We start from the raw sequence: 27983 nt of genomic DNA on the forward strand, positions 1-27983 counted from the left end.
TGGGGATTAGTATAATAACGTATGAAAATTATAAGCATAAAATATCGCCTGCAGTGCGACCCAACCCCTACCAACAGAATATTAAACTGCGCACCATACACACACACACACATATATATATATATGTATTATATATATAAATCGTAAGACTAATAACAAAAAGAAAACGATATATTATTATCTCTGACGTACACGTACCATAATATCGTATGGAATTAATTTAAATGATTTTACAACGATGAGACGATATTCAAAAGATCTATGATCAGATTCTCAAGGAAATGAGTTACGGCGATAGTTTAATTGCAGTGATTTTACATTCCAGCATAGGATATTTCAAAACCAGTGCATTTTACTAGTGCAGTTTATATATAGCCAACGTATGTGATTTATAATTTCATAGCTTTGACTGCAAACTATATAGTTACGTTTAACCTTAAAAAAATAAGGCATTGATGAAGTAAAAAATTAAGATATTATTATCAGGTTTACGCTTTAACAATACATAAATACGTTGCTCACCAACTCTTCATACCTAATATATTGGCAATAGATAAATAATGATATTATATCAAACGGTTATTGGAACATATCATTTCCCTAATATATAGGCCACATATTATGCATAATTTAGTCGATCGACGCCACTGAACCGCAACGATTAACATTTAAATACGTCATACGACGCGTGTAAGTGTGAAAGTCAGTAGGGTATATCTGAGTCTATAGATTTAACGACAGTTCATTAAAATTATAGCTATTTAAAGACTTGAGTAAAACTCTCCTTCAGTAAACCCTCGATATACCTATATTCTTGCGTTATGCGCTTGATGTAGTAAACAAATGCAATACACGAACCCGTTGATATAATAATTATGATATTTATTGTAATATTATTTTATGGCCTTACTGTGTTATGATTCGGTATAACCCTTGGCAAGAGCACAACTGAGGGGGTAGAATGTTTTGTGAATGTATATATACCTACATTGTAAATACACGAGAAATTAGTGTATGCGTGATTGTACATGTACATAATATAAATATATATATGCGAACACTGGATTTTACTTTACTACTTCGTTGTTTCGGAGAACTTTTTAGAAACGTATACCTGGTATCAAAAATCTCTTAACTCTGAGCCGTCAACTTTTAATTTTTAATTGGGAACTAATCATATATATATATGATTTCATAATAATGGGAAAGTTTTTTGAGTAAAAATATAATTAATGTACTAATAATTATTGAACGAACATAATTTTTTTTATTGAACTTATTAAAGTTTAAATTAGAAGAGCGAATAAATGGCAAGTTGTTTATTTTTTCGTAACTCTTAATTTGATTTAAACGTTATTTTTTAATGGAAAATATACCATTTATTCAATAATCAGTAGTTTTTTTAATATGAAAATACGATATTATATGTACGTATAGTAATTTACAGTCGAAAAAAATAACTTACATAAGATATTGATATCTTTTTATAAATTTAGTTAGTTGTGTCCATACATCATGTTTTATTTACAAATTTAAGATCATTCTATTAAATCATTCATTTTGGGTTAAACATGAATAGTCGAAATACACTTTAAATCTATAATTAAACTGGTAGGTACAGATTTATATTTTATTTAAGAGTTGAACTATCAAAAATGATTTAGTTTACATAAAAACTAGGTAAATTAAGTTTTTTTTTCTATCTTTTTTAAAATTAGAATTAATTTCATATTCCATTAACGATAGTTTGGAAATTGTTATTAATGTCTGTGTTTACTTTATCATGCATATTTTAACAAAATAAAATGTGTATAAATCCAAGTCCTATACATATTATTAAGATAGTGGTTAGGTAAGTTTCTGTATCTATGTTATAACGACGTTTCATTTATTATTAGCAAAATCTGCGGGGTTTCCACTAAAAAATCTATGCATAGGTGTGGTAACAATATATATATAATACACACACATATATAATTGGTATACCTATAAAGTGGCGCGTTGGTGTTGATTATCTTGCTGCCTCGGTCTAGTACGTCGGCGTAGATGACTGCAGTGCGCACATCCGAGTGTATAAAATGTACACTATATATGAAATGATATGATATGATAATATGCTATAGCTTACGTAGATACACGTACAAATTGAACGTACAGTGTTAGGATATAACGAAACCCGGTGGATTAGTGTAACCAGCAAAGTGTTTATTATGTGTTTGTATAAAATATCCCAAAAAAATCAATAAAAAAAAAAAAAAAATCATACCTTCCGAGTTTTGCGTCCTCGTCCCTCTTCTTCTTCCGACAGCACATACCGAACAATATGTATAAGATACCTGTGGAGTGCGCATGAAATGAAAAACAAAAACAAAGACACATTATTACATACTATTATCAAATTATTGTATGCCTACGACGAAGCGTATCCGTGCGTGTAATACACTTATTCTAATGTAAATAAAAGTTTAACTTATTCGGTGCGTGTTTTTATGGTGAAAAGATTTTGAAAATTAACATACTGAAAATATAAAACGGTAATATTATCTGATCTGATCTGGATCTATATAATATTTTGACAGGATCAATGTCGTTTTTATCCATGTCCATTTCGTTTCGTGGATAAATGAACGTGTCATAATATAAAATGATTAGAAATACCATAGCGCATCACTAAATAATACACTCCAATATGACATTAAAAAATATTTATTCTAATGTAAATCTGATATATTTTATTCCGTTATGTGTTAAACGAGAGAAGTTTTGTAAAAGTATACGTATAGTATCTAAAAGGTGGTTTAAAATAAACGCAAGAAACCTAATATTTGAAGCACGTTTAAATGTATGATACGTATGCGAATATAACTCCTTTAATTGAAGAATGAAAGTAACAGATATAATATAATATAATATAATACATGAACCGTTTAGCTACATCTTTTATTGGATCATATTATTTTATAGTACAGTAAAACATTGTTCTATTTAAAATGTATATAGTTAGTGTAAGTGTTAAATATCTAGTAACTAATCTATAAAGTAATACAGGTTATCTCTGTACACATCATAATACATTTTATATTTTGATTATGTTTTTTTATTACCACTTTCTTCAGAAATTGAGGATAAACCACTGATGAAAAGTTGGATAATATGTGATATCAAATATCAAAAGGTGAGATTAAAATTACAATATGTAGGTATAAGAAGAAATTATCTGAAGTTATATGATCTGATGTTCTTTGTGAATATGATGATCGAAAATATGAATAATATGCGATATAGGGTGTAAGTTTTAATTTATTTCAAAACGGAAAACTCTACAAGATGAAAACAATTATCAACAATTCAATGAATTAATATTTTTACTAGGAAAAAAATGTCGAATATCTATATCACTGTGTCCTACTTATGTTTATAGCAATTATAAAACCATTAGAGTCCAAAATGGTGGTAAAGATTCTTACTGATTGATTTAATTATGCAAGAATGATTTTTGAAAACAATTTTAGATAATAGGTAATACTTATTATTGTTCAAATTTAAACCTTATTTGCAACTTTTAGTTTGCACTTGCACTTGTAGAAACGTAAAATATTGTACGAACCGTATAAATATTAAACAGTGAAATACGGTTCTCCAGATAAATGAACGAAAAAAAAATGTAGATAGGATACAACGTTAACATGATATCAAATTATCTGAACTCATTACAAAGAAAGTTGTATTTTAAATTTTTTCAACCATTTTTAAGAGATTTAATGTAGGCAATATTATAAAAATTATACGAAAAGTTAAAATACTTCTAATTCATTAGATAACCTATGTCCGTACTATTATTAGTTGTAATATTTATCACCAAATTAAATTTATTAGAAATTTGAAATGCATGCACACTTAACAAACTAGCTAAATATCGGTTCATAACTATTTTAGAAAAAAAAAATCAATTACAAAATAATTCAGAACAATAATTACTATTGTAGAAAACACTATTATCTAGGGTTTGACTAACTTTCAGTTTTTAGTTTTAACTTTTAGAACAGTAGATATTTAAGACAGAATAATTATCATTTTTGTATGAAATAAAACGGCTATTAAACTTTTTAAAAATCAGAAATTGTATTTAAAATTATTTATTTAGATTTAATTGTACGTATAACTTTTATTTGAAATTAAAACAATTTATTGAAACTACATTTTTATGTATAACGTATACGCTAACATCCTCTTAAAAATAATGTTTTTAAGACTTAGGTTTATATTATTATATATAAGGCGATCTATAGGTTTTCAGATAATTCACATTGATAAGTAAAATATAAATATTTTATTTTTAAGCGTAATATCAGCTGAAATCCATAAACCAAAATAATACATTAAATATTATTATTTTTTCAGAGGCAGATACAAATTTGTTAATATGTATACCGAGATAGTCACCAACTTCGGGTGAACCTAAATATGTGATAATATATAATATCGTAAGTGGTTACTGTCAGTTTGACAGACTTACCAGTGTTGTTGGCGAAGTAACATGACACGTCAATGACCACCAACACGGTGAACAAGACGGCCAAGACGATGCTGATTATGACCACCGAGCTGAGCCGGTTAGGGTACGGCGGTTGCATGGGAGGTATGTCCACGCCTGTAAACGAACACGGTAAATCATCATTGCATGTAATAATATATTATTATTCAAAGTTTTAACATAACATTATTTTATTTCCGTCACGCTTAATACGGCTGGATTTAACAATTTATAATTTTTCGTGCACCGCACAAAAAAGGCGCATTCGAGACGAAATGTAGTTCTTACAATATAATATGTACTATAATATAATAATTTTCGTAGGTAAGTGGAAAAAAAAACAGAGTTAGCGGCAAAACATAACATATTAATGAATTTTCGTATTTTTGTGATTGGTGTCGTTCACAGGTAAGTCGTTACACACGCACACATACACACACACATGCACATGCTTTATTTTATTATACATATTAAGACATGCTGTACCACGTAATATGACAATAATAATATACGGGGCAGGACGTTTGTTGTTTTCCCGCATGGTCAACGATTGTTGTTCTTCGGATTTAGCGTTTATCATCACTGTTTTTGTGTGGTACGCGGCCATGTAAATGAAATACAATAAAAAAAAAATAATAAAAAAATATTAATAAAAATTTGAAAGTATAAGACCGAAGCGTTAGTGCAAAAAGCCAAGGAAACAAGAAGTAGCTGATATACGGGTATGCGTGTATACGTTAGTACATCGGTGATGATGTTATAATATACCTACGCGACAAATCTTTGTCATCCGATATAATATTATTATGTATACGGCGGCCCCGAGTTGTCGGCTATCGGATTTCGTCGCAGGCACGAGTTGTGGGGGGCGCGAAGAAGCCACGAAAAGATAGAAGAATACCGTGCACTTTAATATAAAACCCGTAAACGCATCATGCTCTTACCTCCTCTTCGGACACGTCATCGCCTTGTTTTATAACAGTATTATTATTATGTTTGCTGTTGTTGCGATGTTGCTGTCGTTGTTGCGATACACCATCATTTATATATATATATATATATATATATATTTTATACGCATACGTACACTGTTTAGGATGATATTATTTTATCGTAGAACGATCGATATCCCTCAACACGATCAGACCTTTTCAGCTAAACCAAACCAACCTAACCTAAAAGTCAAACCCATACTCTGTGCTCTAACTGTTATAGCTAGGTTAGCTCGGGGTTAACTCGAGGAATAACGACTGTCCCGCGATAAAATTGCTAGTCCATTTTGTACAATAATAAATAAATCAAAATAATCATGCGTTAATTGCAGACGTCACACAATATTATATATTATAATATTTCTGAGAGAAGGTGGGTGGTTATTCTGGGAAAACTACAAGTTGACAAACATACTCCACAATTTGTTTATATATTAAAAAAAAAAGTTATACGTTTATTATTGTCTTATTACATTATGTATATTATTTATAATATATCTCTAAATGCATTTACAACAAAATGTCATTATTATTATATAATATTGTTACTTAATGAGAATCTAAAACAAAATCAGCGAATATTTTTCGTTTACATTTTTTATTATATTATAATATATAATAATAATAGTTATCATAATATAAATAATGGTAGGTACATTAATAAGATCGGTGACAAATTATACAGAATAATAATAATAATATAATATCATAATATCTAATTCGTTTATCTAAAATAGGCGACTATTTAAAAAAGTGAGTAAAACTTAACTATTAAGACTTGTTCTTTTATTCCTATATTGAAAAAAATATATATATATATAAAATAAAAATAAAAATATAGTTTATATATAATATGTATGACTTCTACTCTATAATATTATTAGGTATATATTATGATAATATTTAAAAGAATAATAACAATATTAGTCTCAGTCTAGCAACTGTTATAATATTGTATGTGTATATATATATGTATATATATATATATATATATATATGTGATAGAGCGTGGATAATATTTACATATATGATGGTGTTAATATAATTTATAATATTAATATAACACGAGGACAGCGGTAATAGATAATAAGTATAATGGTACAAACATAATATTATATCGGAAATTATATAGTACCCTAGCCCCTAGGAAAACAATTCGATACCAGGTATCAGGCAATATTATGATAGGACTGGCGTAAACGAATATCATGGGGTGGTTTTTGACGATTAAATTAATTTTGTTTTATTTAATCAAGTACAAGTACGCGATAAAATCCTCATGTGAGACAAGTAATGTTAGTGAATAATATTGCAAGCGTGGACCGATTTCGTGGAACGTCTATGGTAAACAACTGCTAATACAATTTCTAGTAGGCCAAATATGAATAATCACTGACCGAACATGGACGCAAATCAATAGAACGATAGCTATAAAATATCGAATATTATACCTATCATATAAAGTTTATTAACAATACATGACATGGGGGAGTATCTAATATTTGAAATAGAGACAAATTATTGTAAAAACGATACAACGAACTCCTCTCGTCAACATATAAAAATCGAAAATAAAAATTTCGCCGTTGGGAAACGAATGTAGAGATACAGACTAAAGTAGAATAATATCTAACGATGAGAGATTCGTAGTCGCTCATACACACATATACATTTTAAACATTTACATAATTTTATCACAACAATTATATAATATTAGACAAGTACAAGGCTTAACAAGCTACACAATAACATAATAATACTATGTACCTTACCGCATGTAGCAGTACTACATCGCAAAAACATACATAATATTATTACACACTAACCATTATCAAACGTTTCGATTTTAGCAGTCATAACAATATTATAATTTATTATTATTTCAAGCAAATAATATTTTGGTTGTGAAAAAAAAAAGGTTAATTATATCGTTCGCGAGACATGACTGCGTACGCGTATAAAGATAAGTGAATTACAGTATTATAATAATTAATTATATAAAAAAAATAAAACGACCGTAAGTCGAACGGAGATAAATGATTAGTAATAATAATCATCATAATAATATGCTAAAAACGATTCGCATGAGTTTTAGCGTAACCACCAGCGGTTGCCGCCAAAGGAAGCAGCTAAGCTCAATGCCGACAAGGCGACAATACAATCGCGCACGGCCAATCGGTTAACGGTCGCAGCCGCGTTGATGACGGCCACCTTTGCGGTTTGCTCTGTAAATCACAACACATAACACACTTGGATATTACGCTCGCAGACATAGAAAAACAAATAAACAATAATAAATAAACAAAATATAAACAAACAAAAGATTGTGTATTGACTATATTGTTGCAAGACGGAAGGTCGAGAGAAATTGCCACGGTTATAACAATAATAATATGTAAGGACGATCCCGGCGTGAAGAAGGAACTGCAGCAGGACGAGAAAGAAAAATAAACAAAATATAATATCCGTTCAAATAATGGATAGTTATATACTAGTTCTGCGATTACGGCGTGTTTCCATCAATAATATTCTACAACAATTTCCTAACTTAACAATAGTTATACCCGGTGGTGTTCCCATTAATTTTTTTGAGAGTATACTATATCATCAAATATAAACATTTAATACAATAAGAATATTTTTCTTATGATCTATAGGAGTAAAGCCGGTAAAGAACGTGTCAATAATATGGAAAAAATGAGATTTAGAGCATACGCAGTATACCCATAATATTGAAAAAAAATCTTGAGAGTATACGGCGTATATGTAGTATACCCTATGAGAACACCCCTGGTTATACCGTATAAAACTACTACAACTGCAATTTATTTTGGTTTAGAAAAGAGTAGGTACGTACTGGTAAAAAAAATTAAATACTTATTTAAATTATTATTAATTTATAATTAACGCGTCAATGGTAATTGGTTAACGATAAAGTCAAATAAAGTAAATGATAGTTAATATTTAAAAGTGTAAAACAATGTTTTTATGATGGCGCATATAGAAGTAAAAGTGGATAATATATATATAAGAATAGTATACGAATATAATATCAACAAATATTTACAAATGAAATTACTTTTTATAATATTACAGAATATATTAAAAGTTCAACGAAATCTTAACAGAAGTTTAATACGGAAAGAGGGGATGAAATGTACGGTTTTGGAATAAAATAATGCGTCGCATGTATACTATTATCTCGACCACCCCGCGTAAAAATCTAAATTGCCCCGCCCATAACAACAATATAGGTATATTATTATCATTCATTAATCTAAATAACAGGTCTAATCATCATACGTAAGAATTTGATAAGTCATTTTAATAAACTACGCATAATAATATATCAATACTACTAGATCTAAAGTCTATTATTTTTAATAAATAAATGCGCGATCGCGACTGCAGCAACGGCTTCCGGTCGATGCTGGTCACACTTGTATTCTCCCCTGAATGGATGAAGTTTATGTTTTAATTTTTAATGTTAATGTTATTATTATTATTATTTTATATCTGTTGAATTATTTAGTCAGAAAATCGTGCGGGAGACTATGGTGGTGACAGAAGTATGTAAAATAAACTATATAGTGGTTTATATATATATATATATATAACACGTAATGCAAGTTTTAGGTATTGAGTAGATGGATTTTTGATTTTGAAAAAATGTAGTAAGTATGTACCACTATTAGATCGTGACGCGTTAACACAAAAATAAAAAATCTGACATTTTAATTTTAATCACACTTAATCTGTAAATCTATGTATATAAATTAAGTTGATCTTTTGGATTCGACGTTTTAGATAGTAACTAGATTAATCATAAATACAATATTTTTGTAATAATTTAAAATTTGGTACAAACAAATTTACCATGATCTTATGGTGCATGTTGCTTTTTCATAACGCGAAACAAAAAATGATATAATTGTTTTTCTTAAATACGATGCAGTTAATAATATGCAGCGGATATATTAACACATAAATTCATAACACATCTATACAGTTTATTGTTATCAATATTATTTATTTTTATTTAGTTACTTTTTTTCAGTCGTTTTAATTTGTGCACTTATATTAGCGACGGCGATTAAAATTACAATATTATATAAACCACAACCGCATTCGTGTTCTTGTTCGATATATTAGTATAATAATATTATTTAAATGTGTTATGTCTATACATATAATTCGATTTTACGGAGGGTGTAATGCAGAACACGATTGGCAAAACAAATTAATTTGATTGAAAGAGGAAGTCGTATACCGAACGTTTTCGGTACACGAGCATTGTCACAGATCGGATACAACAATTTTAAAAAAAATATTAAAATCGTTGGAAAAAAGATAATAAATTAATTTAGAAAATCAGATATCATAAAAACACTGATATGAAATGTCTGGAAATAGTAAAATCATTATTATATCGTTTTTTTTTTCAAATTAACGTTTTAATTATGTAATCGCAATTAACAATCACTTTCATTAATATAAAAACATATTCTTATGTTTTTCTAACGGAAATATGCATTTATATTTAGTGTAATGAAAAAATATGCAAAGCAAAATTTTAGTTTGGTATATAGCTTGCTAGTGTTATTAAACGTAATTATAGATAAATTTACTGTTCGGCGTCCTTTCTGGACAAATATAAAAAACAATTAAAAGTCTTCAGTCCTAATAAACATAATATAATAACAGTCATTGTTGCGTCGACCGCAAAATGTTTGGTCGAGTACACTTTCGCACGTGGTCTATTTTATGAACTCAATTCCGGAAACTATGTAACAAACTATTTTACAACTAGCTCGCCGTTGCACCCTCACCTATCGTTCTACAAGCTAATAATAATAATAATAATGTTGTACGGGCACAAAAGGGTTAAACTCGTCAGCCATGTCAAAGCGTATGAATTGGGACAGCACGATTGCAGGGTACATTATATTATTATATAGATATTTTAAAACACAATTGGGTACACGTAGAGCGCACGCATACACGTAATTTACTTTAAACCAAAAGTGCACTATAGTCTGTCGGTTAATATTAGACGTTCTTTATTCTACATACATTATACAACATTAAAATAAAAATGCAGGACTTTTTAAAACGACGATTACCATCAGAATTTAATAGTATAGAGTTGATAAAGACATAACAAAATGTTGACAAAATACTTTTTGAAAATAATTATTCGATTATAAGAAATGTGTGGAACCATGAAAAAGGTGAATATCATAAATTGAATTAAAATAATTAGAACTTAAAATATGAAGATGAAGTCGAACCAACAACATCCTTTTGATGTTTTTTGGAAATAAACTATTATTATTATTATGGGTTATCTTATATTATTACTTGAAAGAAAAAAATATAAATAATTTTATTGTACTAATATACAATAAAATATGAAAAAAAAAATAATTAATCTATTAAAATTGTAATACATTCATGCATGCCTGCTCATGATATACCCATTACAATATATGCGGCCTATATCGAGTAGATAAAAATGTCTGAAAATATAAAATAAAAGCCAGTTAGTTACGGGTCGAATTTTTTTTCCGAGCAAGTTCGATGAAAAACCAATTATAATTTCTTTTTGATGGGGAAGGTGGGCATAACGGCTTACGTCTCTTGACTTAGCGGCAGCGAATTGTTTACATTATATAATATTAACGAAATAATACAAAAACGTAAAAACGTGTCGTCGTCATCATACAGTCTGTCATTTTGTTCCCGCGCGAAACAAAGGGAATTCTTGTTCAGGCGGCGTTTCTACAAACGATTTGAATAATTAAATTTTTTCGAATCACGGCAAGCGAATGTTGCGTTTATCGTAGATATATATAGAGTTGGCTACAAACAAAACGTAGCATTCAGATAGAGCGGTACGTACGCTGTGTATACACTTAAAAAATAAATAGTGTTAAAACTCAGAATTATACACACTTTTTCTGTTCGCCGTTGACAATTTAACGCACGCGACGGACGTTAAAAGCCATTTTAAACACATAGTCGCTTTTAAATTTGAGTAAATAAATACGGCGGACAAAAGAGACGGTCCACGGTTGGGCGGTGGCACCGTTATGAAGCGGTTACATTTATTCCTTTGCAGAGCTACCTATATACAATCTGAGAGTTTTTTAACGCTCGCACACGCACACTTTATATTATAATAAGTACAACAATAATAATAATAATAATAATATATAACGCGAAAAAAAGATGCAAGGCCCGCGTGAGGTGGCGAGTTGTATGCGTGGTTGTCCGTGTGTTCGTTGGTGATCGTGGGACGAGGGGTGGTTGTCGCGAGCGTGGTAGAGGCGACGAGGGTTGTGGTAGAAGTTTGTGCGAACTATGTAAAACCAACACTTGAAATGTTATTTACGTACCTGCATATTATACTGTACAGAAGTGTTAAGGGTGGTGGGTTTCAGAGTAGACATTGTCTCGGGGGAATGAAAGAAAGAGAAAAGAGGAGAAAAAAGTCAGGTACATTTTGCGTCAAGATCACGGACGAATAAAAATATGTAAAAAATAAACCCCGGTAGGTTTTCGATTGAAAGTAGAAAACAACAGTGATATAATAACCCTAAAATGAATAATATTATATTACTATCACGTATAAAACATTATATTAAAATACGGTCAACGATATCGACGGTTGGTCAGCATGCACAATCGTTTGTTTTAGAAAACATACAGATCTTTGTGACCTGTCTACGGGAGGAGATGTTATTAGTATATAATCCGCCACTCAAATCATCGAGTCTTTTATCAACCGACACATCTAGCTGTTGTACATTGCATTTGTACCGTAAAAATATTTTCGTTAGAGCTCGCGACTGTACCACAAAAAAAGCGTACCGTTTCGAAACTGCACGTATAATATAATATATTATACTAACGACAAAAGTGGTATCGCCTTTATACGCGTAATTATTATGCGTACAAGACATATAATAAATCGCTGTACATTTTCGTCACCGTCATTATAATTATAAAAAGTTTTTTTCAAACACACACTCTAATACCATTTTTAAGTCAGCGGCGTGCCGGTGCGAGATGACGATGAACGAAAATATACACTTTAAAGTTTGTTTTTAATTTGGCGAGTGTGGTGTTTACGTACAGTTGGTGGCATAATATTGTGTTGGGTATTTGCAGTATAATTAATTATATTATATACGCGCGTTATACATACATATTATTATATTATATAACGTATTACATAAATATAAATTATAATATTAAACTCGCACAAAGATCCGTTGATGTGTTAATGAAAAGCACGATTAATAAGTTGTAGGTACCTATATGTATGAAATATCATACGAGACACTGATGATAAGAAAATAGTTATATCTAAAAGCTAGGGTAAAAAAATCTATAAATATTTAGATTATATTTTTAAGTAAAAAATCCAATATAATTTTTTAATAAAATTATAAATATTATAATAAATTGACCAAATTAAAGATTTTTTTACCATAAAAATTTCAAAAAAAAAACAATTAGGTAAAAGTATATAACTCATATTTTTCTTATCTGCAGTGTTTCATGTAATATATTCGGTACTTACCATTTATCTATTTAATCATTTTATTATTATTAAATATAACGAATAACATACATATAATTAAGTATTTATTGTATTAATAATAATAATAACAATGATTGATATTATAGTATATTATATTATTATAAAATGAATACAAAACACGAAACACTTTTTTAATAAACCCAACATGCATGCAAGTAAAATAAATATAAACATAAATAGCAGACGCATCCCGTTTGCCATAGAGAATAAATCTTTTGAAGCTCTACCAATATAAAATATGTAAAGAAACAGCATAAAGAATACAAATATGACGAAAAATAATAAGAATAATACCAAAATAATAATGATTAAAAAAAAGGCACACAAATTCCACACATTTATGATGTAATATTTTTTAGTGTCATTATGTACCACCTAGATTACAATCACCAATCACAGTATATGATGTTTTTACATATCGTACATAAAATAATTTATGCAATTACAATAATATGTCATGCTGAACATTCTGTACTCGAATAATGTCATTTGTAATGCGCTTTCGAGAATCGTGATAATGAATACATCGCGACGTGAAGTAGGTACCTATAAATATATAGTGTACTACTCATTTACCCTATACATACGACTTGTGTTTGTGTTTACGCCGAACGTGGTGATTTTTTACGCTGAACCGTTCGTTCGTTAAGGTAAACTTCACCGTTAATTAGAAACGGCAAATAACAGGATACATAGATACTACTAATAAATACACCGTCAAAACATGGTACGTAAGCGCACGATCTCTTTTGGAATATACGATTAAGCTGTGCCTATACTAATTGGTTGCTACGCGATAGTGTAGTCAAAAACGTAGGTATTTATTTGTATTACTACTTCGAAAATAAACGAAAACGTTTTAAAAGATTATATAGAAAAAAAGTTTCACGGATTTCACGTCTTCTCAAAGTAAAAACGTAACTGTATATTATACTTACGTTAATTAAAAACGAAAGTTTAAACTTTTAATTAAATCGTACATAGAAACGTTTTTAATTAGGAGTGTAATATTATATATACTGCTTATACGATGAACTGGCATTGCACAGACTCTATCTCCTCTCTATAAACCTATAGCGTGTTATAAAAGTACAAACGTTTTAGTATCGTATATTCATTAAAACATCACCGCAGCGCGAATTGTTCATTTCGTTATCATGTACAAGTAAAATATTATTTCATTATAGCTATATTAGGTATTATCAGGTACTCACCGGTCGCAGTCTTGAAGACGAGTTCGGATGGTACGCTAAATCCTATATCGTTATGGGCTCTGACTTCCACTTTGTAAAACGTGTCGGCATTCAGATTGTCCATCAAAAATGCAGTCTTGTCCGGAGACCTGAGGTCCTCAGACCGACACGAGTCTCTTCTGATTGTCCATACCGTGTTTACCTTGTCAGTCTGGAACAGGAAACATTAACGATTAACGAAACGATGAAAAAAATACATATAGGTTACTTAGGGTTGAACGTAAGAATAAAAAGAAAATACGCAAATGAGTATTTACTTTTAAAAGAACCACTATGTATAAACGAAAGATTGGTTTTGTCAAATTATAACTAATTTATGCTTCTTAAAAATAAAAGGAATTTGGCAAGTTTAATTTTGTGAATACAATTTAAAAATTCAATAAGAACTGTATATTAGAATTTTTTTTACTAATTAAAAATTTGGGTGAATAATAAATACTTACCACGCAATAATTAACGTTGTAAAGATTTATGGGCTCCCCGTTGTCGGCCGGTATCTTCCAGTTCACTTCGTAGCTGTTTCCGTAAGGTGAGTTAATGTAATCTTCGGTATACACGTCCTTGTTGACTAATATTTTAGGTTCTTCGGGTGCGTTCCTCTTGGGCATGGTGCGCTGTTCCTGTGAACCCCAATCACTGGTACCCACGTCATTGATGGCGGCAAACCTGAACTGATAGGTCCTGTGCGCTTCCAGGCTTTCCAGTATGTAGGGCGTGTCTAATATAACAGATATAATTGTTATTTTTGTTATGTACATTTATTAAAAAAAAGTTTACAATGCATATGCAATAATAAAAATAGATAACAAAATCGATTTACATGACAATTATAATACAATTATTGTCAAATCAAAGCAATTGGTACCTGTAGGGCGTAGGCACACATTTTTTTTTAACCCCTTTGTTACATTAAACTGGTAGTAAGTAGGTACTAAATATAGCTTACATGCAAATTTTAATTACTTAAATTTTTTCATTTTTCAAAATAAGTTTAATAAAATATAATTATTTAAAATTTCAAACAATTTAAATATACCTATTATCTATTATTTTGAATAAAAATTAATCTGTACTGTAAATAAAATAATAAATAAATAATAATCAAAGAGATTGTAGAATTGATACCTTTATAAAGAATAGCATATTTTAGGAAAATTTAATGAATTTGATTTGTACTTGAATTTGTTTTTATTTTTGTATTTTTAATCAGTTTGTATCAGCAATACACTTGAGTTATGATACTAACTGCAATGTATCAGGAATGTATTTTGTCACTTATATATTATTTAACATTTTTTTTTTTTTATATAAATAAATATATATTTTTATAAATTGTGATCATCGTATACCTACAATTAAAATGTAAACATAATAAAAGCGATTGTTTAGAGTTTAGATCTTGCTTAATGATAAGATACAATTGAGCTGTAAGAATATAGTATAACGATTGTATACATACATTATATGTAATTAGTATGGGCTCGAGTTATGACTTAGATTATTTCATAAAAATGTCAGCTAAGAAAATTTGTCACTTTTACGTTGTTTTAGTATATAATATATTATTGTTGTACGCACCATTTCGAAATAAACATATTATAAAATGACGGAAATTGTTTAAATTAGAACGCGAATAAGAAATATTAATGGTGTTATTAATGCAAAAAACAGGATCGCACCCTCTCTTTAAATCAACTTAGGGGAAGTTTAGCTCCCCTCACTGAGATGGTAGACTATTTAGCGTATTTGGGCTATAAATTGCGTGTTGCAGTACTTACCCACTGGCCAAGATTTATTACGAGCTTCTTCCCAGGTCTGTGACACCTCTTTGTACTGGACGGCGTAGGCTTTAACTTTTATACCTCCAGTGTCTGTCGGACCCACAAAAGCAAACGAAATCGTCGTAGCTGAAATGGACACATAAATAAGTTGAAATAAAATTTGTATTTGTTATAGGTAACTAGCCGGACTTTCAGACGATTGACGAATAAATACGACAAGAAAATTCAAACATCTCTATAAACTGCTTTTTTTAAAAAAAAAATATTAGGTTAGGGCAGTGGTTACTCGGGAATTAAAATCTTAAAGCTGAGTAACCAAATTCTTACGAGAACTTTTTGACTGTTTAATATAGTTTTTGTTTTAAGGATATCACTTATACAAAAAAAAAGTTATTATTGTTTCAAATCCATTATTTTGATGTTTTTCAAACTCTAACAACTTTTTTTGCGTTATAGCTGCAGGTGATATAGAAAAAACTTAAACGATATTGCAGAGTTAAAGTTTCCTTCTTTTAACAGTAGCAATTGGCCTTCATATTTTTATAATTTTTTTATTTTTGTATGGTTTAACTTTTTCAACTCTTTCTTGTATGAGAAAGTTTTCTTATAAATATTATTTCGTAATCACTCAATAATTGACAATTAATATTCAGCGGATTCTACTTGTAAATTACAATCATAAAGTGAAAATGAAGCATTTTCTCATCTTAAGAGTACTTTTGGTGATAAAATGTATGTTAATTTTTAGGTAAAGTAAATAATTTTTATTGGTATACTTATTAAAAATTATTTTTCATAAAAGACAAAAATGATTTTATTATAGATTTTAAATTATCAGTATAGTACAATGTGGGAATTATTAGTATTCACTTATTTTAGATTAAACATATAAAAACACATGCATTTTTTACATAAAAAAATATAAAAATAAAAAATTGATTATTAGTGTCAATATAATTTTGTGGACAATATTAGTAATTCAATTTATAAATGGACGCTACAAAATAGGTCATACTTAGTATCTTAATAATTTTTTTTAAATTTCGTTAATATTGCTTATACACAACATATTAAAAAATACACGCATTGTAGGGAAATTATAAATGCCAATATTTCACCGATATTTGACATTTTTGTATGTAAATATTCTCAGATACGATTTTTTTACCTTAAAAATATTTTCATTTCATTTTATAATTTTAATATTAATTGATTAATAAGACTATCATAGTTGATCAATAATCATAATTGTATAGAATTCATTGTATTTCTACAAAATTGTTCATTAACAAACGTATGTTAAAAATATTTTAATATGATATTGCAGGAGTTCAATTCAAAGATATTATCATTATAAATCTTAGCTTAAAATCGACTACCTGTAAATCAATGGAATTTACATAGTAGCACTCGATTGCTAGGATTAATAATCTAAATATAGACAGAAAGCCGGTTGGTATAGTTTAAAATTCTCGCCATGAGACTTACCAGTGACGACGTCGAACTTGGTCTGAGATACTTTGGACGGCCGGCGTGCTTCCCTAAGCGTGATTTGCGCGTTGTTCTCGCCGTGAATGTTCTTGGTTAGGCACGTGTATACGCCATAGTAGCGCTGGTCAACCGGCGTCACTTGAAGATTGCTGTACGGGCCTTTGCCGAATTTTTGAACGTTTATGTCGTCCTCCACCATACGGTTGTTTAGGAGCCACGTGATTGACGCGTTCGGCAAAGACTCGGATACGCACGAAAGGTTCACAGGCTTACGGTTCCACGTCCACACCTCCTTGACCATATTGCTGGCATACACTGGTGGGAACTCAACGGTCAGATGCCCGTTTTTCTTCGCCCCACCGCCCTGTGATGAGTGTTAATTTCAAAATTATTTTAGTGTTCATAAGTAATAAAGTAATATAGTTACAAGTCATTCAATCGTATCCTTTAAAAACGAAATTACACAAATTTACATTAGATACGATTTTTGGAATTTTCTATAAAATAGATATTATAGAACTTAAAAATCATATTATTTTCTAATACCTATACATAAATTGTTTATGATGCGTCTCATTATAATAAAAACTTCTTTCTCAATGTAAGTCTTTATGAATAAATAACTTTTGTTTTGTTTTTAACATTGATGAATATAAATCAAAATTCGAACTAGTCCCTAGTTTCCACGTTATTAATCTGTATTTACTTTATATTCCATGATTATATAAGTACTTAAAGATGTATAATTGACTATGATAATTTTAACATTATAATCATTATTTATTAAACATTAATAATAATATGCGTATATCATTATTTTATAATTTGTTAAAATATTGTGAGCATGGTTTAAGTAATAGACTAAATACTTAATCTGTGAAAATGTAAAAAAGAGGGTAAGTTACGGGGAAAATATTATGTACGACAATAGCCCCACGTGTATGTATTGTAATATTATTATTCGTTTTTGCGTATCACATCTATAAGATTTAATAATAGAACAAAATATTGAATATATCATATAGAAATTTAAAACTGTTATGATCAGTTATAGAGCTATAAGTGAATTCAATGTACTTAAGACTTGTTAAAAATGTACGCACTATAGTTAATTGACTAAATATTTGCAAACAATAAATTTGATCAACAAAAATTAATTTAAATCAACAGGAAAAATACAAATATTTTTGAATACAAATTTTAAAAAATAAATAATAATTTATTTAATGTCACTTTTTATTGTAGATATGACATAAATACTATAAATTAAGCATAATAAAATTCTGTAAATGCAATAAATAGTATTGTGTAATGAATACCGGTCGCGTATAATATAAGAATTATTAATATTGTGGCCCATTACATACTTTAAGAGGTGATAATATCATGATAGATACCTAGCTACTCCCTTGATAATTGTCTAAACTTAATACTTTCTGTAAAGCGCCAAAAAGAAAAAAAATCGTACATTGAATGCATAGCCCAAAATATATAATTTAAAAATAATATCATATAACTATTAGCTAGTCGTCGGCAAGTGTTCTAAATGCTACGAGTTGTTCGATCGTTTTTAACACAGCAGAGTTCGAACAAACTATAGGGTGGCAATTGCAATCGTTATACAATATTAATTATAGTTCTATGCGGTCGCATAAACAACAATATTCAGATATTGATTAGTTTGTTTTCGAATAGTGTTTGACGTTTTTGTATTTCTTATCCCTTATATATAGAAACTACCAATATGACATGTTATTACAATATAATGGTTTTTGGGCTTTGGCTTCGTTTAGTAGATCGAAATTTTAATAATTGACACACCGCCGGCAAAAGTGGCATTGTATGGCCGAGCTATAAGTATATGTATACTTATAGTAGTAAATAATAATTCCGTAGCTCTAGTACATACCTTGTTCAACGCAATGCACGTGTACAGTCCATCGTCGGATCGATTCAGGTGTTTAATCACAAGAGTGGCCGTTGCCAAGTCTCCCATAGTGTCGTGCTCTACGCTAATGCGATAATCTTCGATTCCCGGTTTTATAACGACGTTCGAGCCCACGCTCCTGTAATTATTTAACACAAAGTTTGGATTAGTAATATTATTACTATACACCATTATTATAGCAGTATAATAATATTACAGCCGATATTCGTTTGTAAATTACCGTTACCACAGAGCCTGTTAGAATAGAATAGGCGTTATTGAAATCCTAATATAGTCTTAAAATATTGATCACGCGATAAAAACTTTTTAATTTACCATGCACATATAGACACGGCGGCAACTGCGTCTTCTTTGAATATTATTATTATTATTATTATTATTTAGTGTTTCTACGACGCCTACATTATTATGCTACGATCTCGGTGGTCTTTAATAACGCAGCGTGTCTCGGAGATATGTATTGACTTTTATATAATATATACCTATATTTATTGTATATCTCAACAGCAGAATCGGAGTAGTTAAAAATTCCGACGTGACCGAATAAAAGTGAAACAGTAGTATATACATTATACATATATTGCTACAGCAATGACTACATTATCTTTTGGCTTATTTCCGTGCTACAGCGTTTTATATTCCCCCCCCTCAAACTTTAAATGGTTATAGTTTATAAATCTGTTTTATTTTTATTTTTTTTAAATTGGGTTGTGACACATTCATAATGTAAAAAATGGACGCTCTATTTAAAAAAAAAAAAAAAAAAAAAAATGTTTTTTGTTTTGTTTTAAATTTACAGCAACATCAAAATGTAAAAGTTTCTTGTTTATTGCACGATTTACAAACAAAGTATTACTGAGTTAATCTTAGTTACGTTATTTATTCTAAAAGTTATGATCAAATTAAATTAAATTATAACTGTATTTAAAGACATTAATATAAACACGCTGAAGCGCGTCTTGTATGTACCTATGATTTTTTTTATACACAGCTAGCATGTTTGATGTATATTTTGATCTCGATTAAATTCAGAGTACCTGCGTTAGTGGAATCGCGATATAATTTCGTTTGTTTATTACAAATTATTTTTTTTCAGTCTAGTGAAAATTTTATTAAAACTTTATAATATGAAATATTATATTATACTGAAATAAACGCATGTATATATTCCTATTACATTATTTAAGTATCGATTATATTGTGATTTGATGGATTTCAATACCGACTGTTTTTTTTGTAACGAAAACAAACTAATATTTCTTATATCTTACAGATAAAATGACTAGTGGTAAGATAAAAAAATATGAATATATATAATAATTTGAATTTGTTGTTAATGGTTTTTAAGATTTAAACCTGAGTTAAAATTTTTAATTTGATTTTTGTCTTCAATATACATTTTTTTTAAATGTCAAATTTGAAAAATATTTAAACATTAATCATACGAAATCACTTTGGTACACTGTGTACCTGTAGCAGCTGTATATTTTATACTATAGTTACACCCGATAATGATCAATAGCTATACTGTAATGTACATTGAAAAAGCACCTAGAAAGTTGCCTATATGGAACTCCTTTAAAACGGTTATTATCGAATTAACAAATTAGAATAGACAATATTCATTATATGTAAGTGTTATTTCTATTAGATAAATGTAATTATATCCAAAATGAATAATATTGTAGAAACATAAAATGTTATACAGAAACAAGATGTTAATACAATATTATTCGTTGTGGATGTAATTTACACTGGACGGTGTTATAGGTTAGGTATAGTTTTTGAAACCAAATAATAATGTTATGGAGATGTAAAAATATCATATAATATGATATTGTTTTTGTAAAAATATGTGCATTATGCGCATAGATATAATTTATAATAATATACTATAATAGTAGCATAATCATCCACGTAATTGTAATACGCATTGCAACGATCTTTAAAACATTATAACATTTCCTCGAAGTGTCCAATCGTTTCATGCCGTTTCATTGTAACAACCTAATTAAAAACTTTAACGATTAATTATTATTATTATTTTACTGATTATTCAAAACGGAGTACGGAGATCGCGTATTGTATAACGTATAATACTAACGTCGGTAGCGTTCTCGATGTTTTCAGACGGGAAATTACTTGTTGTGGTCGTCGAAGTTTTCGCGTACACCGTTAAAGTTATATATACCCCCACAATGTAGTAACTAGTAATTAAAACAGTCTAAACTCCTAACTAACCGTATAATATTCTCGAATTGTAATCGAATTAAACGAACACGCACCTACGCAACGTGACCATATACGCGTTTATTTGTGTAAACGTCTAGGTATAATGTGTATATTATAGTTTAGTTAATCGCAATATTTATTTTATTAGTCAACTATTCTGTTAAACATAATATAATAATAATTATAAAATGTAAAACGTCATGTTATCAATACTATCATAATATTTTAGGGTGGAAATAAAGGAGTTAAAAAATGTGGTACCTATATAACGAATTACTTTTATTACGTTTAACTTAGAGTTAAATTTTTTCGTTATAATATAAGCTTCTTAAATTGATATTGATTTATATTTATGTTTTGTTTTAATTTTTTTTTTTTTAGGCATATATAGCTATTGTATACTAAAAAAAGAAACTGGTTTTTAACATAGTTAAGTTAAGTTACTTTTTATTTTCTAATTCACTTTTATATATTAAAAAAAGAAAAGTAACTTCTAACTTGAAACTTAACTTAGATTTTTTTTATATTAACATAAATTAATAGCGAGTTAAAAAAAAATAGTTTATTTTCCAGCCTTAATACTTTACCAATATTATAGGTTCTACAGTACTGCAAAAATGTTAATTGTTGTTTTTTAAAAAAACCACGTTAGTATACCTACGATGTTATTGTGGTTTTTGGTTATACTTATAAGCGGCCGTTTGGAGATAATTAAGACGTGAGGGCGAATGTAATTAAATCTTAACACAATAACATATTTCAAATAGGTACGTTTGCTTCTATTACACTACATGAGAAACTATGGATATATTATAACCAATAAAATATGCCTAGTATGAGTAAAAGAAACGCACACACTTTATCAAAATGAAGGGAAATTGTGGGAGTGGAGTGGCATAATTATTTCGGTTGTTTATAGTGGACGTTTGGAATTACGTGTGTATACTGTATATTATAACGTTATATAGAAAAAGACAACCGTGAAATGAAAAATCTATACGAATATGATAGAATAACTTAGTCACCAATATGGCCGGTATAAATATCTCCAGAGGCCCTAAATTCTATTGTTGTGATAACGTAACCGCATGAAAGTCTGTCACTAATAATAGTCTTTATAATTTATAATACCTCGCAAAATTTAATAACAACTATGTACAATATACAATATACATACAGCACGCACAATACGCATAGATGTAATTTTTTTTTTATAGTTTAAAATATTATAAATATCACATGTACGTATCGTTAGTGATTTTTAAGGAGCGCCTGTATAATATGAACATTTCAACTAAATATTAAAAAAAAAAAAAAAAATAAATAATCGAAAATAAACTTATGTATAAAACCAATAAAATTATTGACATCATTCATTTTATTGGTTGTCACATGATTTGAAGTTATTGTACAGTTAATTAATTAAAATAATGCCTCACGTTTATAGCAATTGACTTTTTAAAACTGTTTCACACTGGATATACGAGTATATATTCCTAGTTGAAACCATTGTTCATTTATTTTACAATAAGAATAAATAATATTTATAAGATTAGTATAGTAAAAAATAAATTAGCTAAGTTTCATGAAGACTGAGTACTTAAATGATCCATTGATAACATATAATGACGTAGAGCAATGGGAGTTATGTAGTAAAGCAGTAGGTCATGACACCATTTTAGAATGAGGGGAGAATTTGATGTACTTACCATCAAATAATCAGTTAAAATTATAGTAAAAGTAAGGGTACGACAATATTGTTACGAAAAAGTTTTCTTTTTTTAAATGAGTAAAATTTGGTTTCGGAACAATGTATGGTTGTAATATGGTTGTAGTCTTTTTAATACTTTCCTAAAACTTTTTCTATGTGATCTCGTAATTATTCAAGAAACAAAACTAGTACTGACATGGAACCACTTGTAAGTTACTTTGATTTATATTATATTAAAAGATTTAAATTGTAATGGACTTTAATATGTAACTAAAATTGCCTATATAAAACTCCTTACAATGACAATGTGTAACGCAATGTGTTGATATATATCGGCCATTCATTATTTTTCCAGTGCAATTTTCAATAAAAATCATGAATTTTGGAATTTCATAATAGTGTTCAGATAGATCGAGTATATTTTATAGTATTTAATTTTCAAACGTATATATATTTTTTAGAAATTATTATTAATTAATTTGATTTATAATTGTAAATTTTTATCATAATCATATATTTAAAAAAGTTACATCTATCATTAAAAAAAATGTTTAGTTATTTTTAATTATCGTAATAGTTAGGCAGTTAGCCTGTAATTGTTTTATGTAAAAAAAGTGCAGCCGATTTTTTAGCGCAAATCTATAACCAGCAAACCCATTTGTGTACACCGAAAAATTGTCAACGCGACGTTCTCTAATTATAAAAGCCTACCAAATAGACACGATTTTCCTGGTTGGCGAACCAAATCCAGAAATATCCAGTGAAAAACCACTCACTTGAACATGATCGACGGCAGAGGGTTGCCGTTTGCAGAGCACTTGATTCTGGCTTCGGTATTGATGGGTACGGATACATTGGTCACGTCCAGCACTTCTGGCTTGATGAGCACGACCACGTTCACCAATCGCTCGATTTGACCAGCCGCATTATTAGCCACACACTTGAATTGGCCGTTGTCAGTGCGACTGATACGATTCAGACTCAACACACCCGTCAGCTTGTTCACGGAGTACCTCTCAGTACCCTCGCTTAGGTCTCGTTGTTCCGGCATTTTTATCCACGTAACTTTGGGTTCTGGTTTACCGTTGGCCGCGCACCGTACGCTAGCCATCTCACCCTCCACCACTTCCAGCTGGGAAACTTGATCAGGAGCAAACGTTGGCGGGATGTGAACCTATTTGAAAGGGGAAAGAGGTATAAGTAATATTATTATTTATGAATAGGTATATTCATGAATCACGGACCTACAATGGCGTCAAGTTAATTTTCGAAAATTCCGGTTCAATTCTAACCATTACCCATAACCAGGGCTCATTTCAAAAATTAAGAATAAATTTCAACGGGCCCACGGGCTCCTGTACTCAAGGCCCATCAGCCCTCCCCCTTTTAGGGGCCCTGCCCATATCTACCCACTAAACTAATTATACAATATACATATACATATTCATCATTAACCTAACCCATCCAATAAGTGTATAGACGATGGAGTTAAATGTTAAAATTTTAATTGAAAATATAATATTGCAGTGCCACAGTACTCACCTCGACTCTGATATCTCTGTCCAGGATGTTACCCGTGTCTAACACGATGGCTCGGCATTTGTACAGGCCGTCGTCTTCGGCTGTAACGTTTTGGATTAGCAGACCGTCTATATCCTTGACGAAACCATTGCCGTCTTGAATTCTGGTGTCTTCTTTGTACCAGTCGACCAATGGAGCGGGATTAGCCTTGACTTTGCAACGCACTTTGTAACTAGTTCCAGCGATCGGATATTGTTCAGTGGGAGCATCAACCCACGTGATATCGTCTTTAATAATATAGTGAATAAACAATATAATAACAATAACAGTAAACATACAACGAAAGAGAACTCAAGCAATCAACTTCGATGACTTACAGAAACTGTCCACGATCACGCTGCGGACCAGATATTCAGAATTCGAGTACGTAGCAGTGCACGTGTATGTGCCCACGTCCGCTTCGGTAAGACCAGTTATCACCAGCCCCAAATTATTGCTAGAAGTAAACGTTGTGGTCACGTGTGCTCCAGCGGTCCTATAACGACACAAATCGAACGTCAATATTATAATGCAGAAAACCCCTAATATGTGTATTAAACCTATAAATAAAAACGCGAAGATCCGATATATATATTTATATATATTTATATATTGCCTAATATTGTATTTAATGTTATTTTAATCGTGACGGCAGGCGACAGTATCGATTTCACGATTTCGGGGCGAAAAAATAGTAATACAATTGTGTTATTGTATCGACACACGTGTTGTTTATTGTGTATTATATTATACATAAGCTGCAGCTTCCACCCTTCTGTGTTCAAATGGAATATACCCATGGGGAGTTAGCTTTACCAGAATTTTTGTGAATGCGCGTCATTATACTAGATATCATTTAGACGCTACAGACGCGTATCAGAAACTATACAAAATGACGTATAATTGTAGGTATAAATAATAAATACTACGCGAAGATCATTGTGTTTTTAATTAAAACTAAAATAAAACATAAAAATGTTTTGTGCAACAGAGCAATATTATTGTAATTATAATATATTTAACACAGTTTTAGCTACCGTGTTAGTGTCATGCGTAAACAGCTATAGTTATCTACTGCCAGGCCGCATTTTCAATGAAAAAACAAGGGGTGCTTAAGCCCTCTATTTTACAAAATGATCAACTCCAACCCACCATCATATACCACACCCTCAATCCAATAATATAGTATTTAATAATGATCTTGTATAGTATGAAAATAATTATTTATAAAATCAAAAGTCATTAATCAAAAATAGCATAAATTATTAGGGTGCTGAATTCAAAACGGGTGGTGCGATGTACATCCACCCCTCAGAATTATGTTAAAGGTGATCTGCGAACATATTATCATATTATACACGTATTGTAGTCAATATACTTACGAGGTTTGATCGATCGTTCTGTTCTGCGGATCTAGCCATTTGAGATTCGTGATAAATTCTGGTTGATCGACGTCGGGCTGGCAGTTCAATATCAAAGATGAACCAATTGGTTTCGTTTGTTTTGGCTGTGTTGGTCGGATGATCAGTGAAGGTTCCTTGGCCACGACGTCTGAAAAAAAAAACACGTGATTACATATATATAATATAGATAGTGATTCGCAATCGCAGCGGAAACTCATTAATTATTACTCCGCATTTCATCACAAAGGGATAAAAGAGTTCTGTAGCGAGGATCATCGATTCTCTTACTGCAGTTTTCTTGGTTGACCTTTTCTGAGTCACTAATGGATTTCGTTTTCTTTTCTACAACACTAAGCGAGATTTCGATTTCAATTCAATATACTACTGATGTATACGCTCCAGAAATATATCTACACACACACACACACACACACACAATATAATATATTATATTATTCCTACGCGCCCCCTCGCTACACTTATGACTTTGATATTAAAATTTTGTTTTTCGCAAATTCGATAAACATGTATACAAACAAAATTTATTTTGTACTTTTTTTAATGCATGCGAACAAGTACCTATACATATATGGCACTTATGTCGGCGTCATATAACCCAAAGAATCTGATGATCGAAGAATGGAATGAAAATACAAACGGAATTGAATGGCGTGAACCGTGAATTCCGGTCTAAGCGAAAACCACATCATATTATGGTACAAGAACTGACTGCTACATAGTTAATCCATTTTAATTTACAGCATTTACAAACAGACGTCGAACGAATTGTTAAAAAATAAAATAGGTACCTACATTTCAACTACAACAATAATAACTGCGTATAAGTATTAATAATGTATTATTTTCGTATTATCCGTAAAATATAATAAAGCGTCCAGCCGAAAAATAAAATTTGGTTGTTATTTCACCGCGAACCTTCTTTACGATATATATTAAATAATAACATATACTTCGTGGCAGATGCTAAAACGCGTACGGACGAATTAAAATTCTGATCCAAGCAACCCTCGCCCCAACAAGCGATCCCTGAATTGAATAATAATACAACAATAACGTTAAGGAAAAAACATCGTTTAGCAAATTACCACGAAATGGTTTCTTTGTGCGAAAAAATAAATCCGCTGAAGCCATAAAAAAGTATAATAATATTATAATCTAAATCTCTATTATATTTACGTGCATGTTTGACTCGTTTCAGTTTTAAACGGGATACACTATATGTGATAATAATAAATATAATAATCGAAATTGCAATGCGTTTATTTTATACCAAGTTGTATTTTTAATCCGATTCGAATTATTGTATATAGTATATACTATAACAGGTAGCCTTGTCTATAAATTCGAAATATTTGTATGTTTGATATTATATCATATGTAAATGCCAATTGTTTGCATTTTATTTCATTACAGTCAGACAACGTATTATATAGTATATAATAGTATAC

At 29.9% G+C, this 27983-nt stretch overlaps 1 protein-coding gene across 3 annotated transcripts in view; it reads right to left on the reverse strand.

The window, feature by feature from the left end:
* The window catches only part of LOC113554728 (fasciclin-2), a 152011-nt gene that overhangs the window by 12618 nt on the left and 111410 nt on the right, over positions 1-27983 (reverse strand). For 2 of the 3 annotated variants that reach the window (XM_026958691.1, XM_026958692.1), the window contains exons 2-12: positions 26494-26662; positions 25450-25607; positions 25094-25359; positions 24328-24725; positions 19570-19726; positions 17658-18024; positions 16167-16295; positions 14832-15106; positions 14350-14539; positions 4517-4651; positions 2267-2336 (exon numbers count right to left, since the gene is read on the reverse strand). In XM_026958691.1, the coding sequence (XP_026814492.1) occupies positions 2267-2336; positions 4517-4651; positions 14350-14539; positions 14832-15106; positions 16167-16295; positions 17658-18024; positions 19570-19726; positions 24328-24725; positions 25094-25359; positions 25450-25607; positions 26494-26662 (2314 nt within the window). Of the gene's footprint in view, positions 1-2266; positions 2337-4516; positions 4652-6528; positions 7752-14349; positions 14540-14831; positions 15107-16166; positions 16296-17657; positions 18025-19569; positions 19727-24327; positions 24726-25093; positions 25360-25449; positions 25608-26493; positions 26663-27983 lie in introns of those variants that run through there. The other variant, XM_026958693.1, reaches the window with a different exon arrangement.

Source organism: Rhopalosiphum maidis, chromosome 2 (assembly GCF_003676215.2).
Source record: "Rhopalosiphum maidis isolate BTI-1 chromosome 2, ASM367621v3, whole genome shotgun sequence".
In the NCBI taxonomy this organism is placed as follows: Eukaryota; Metazoa; Arthropoda; class Insecta; order Hemiptera; family Aphididae; genus Rhopalosiphum; species Rhopalosiphum maidis.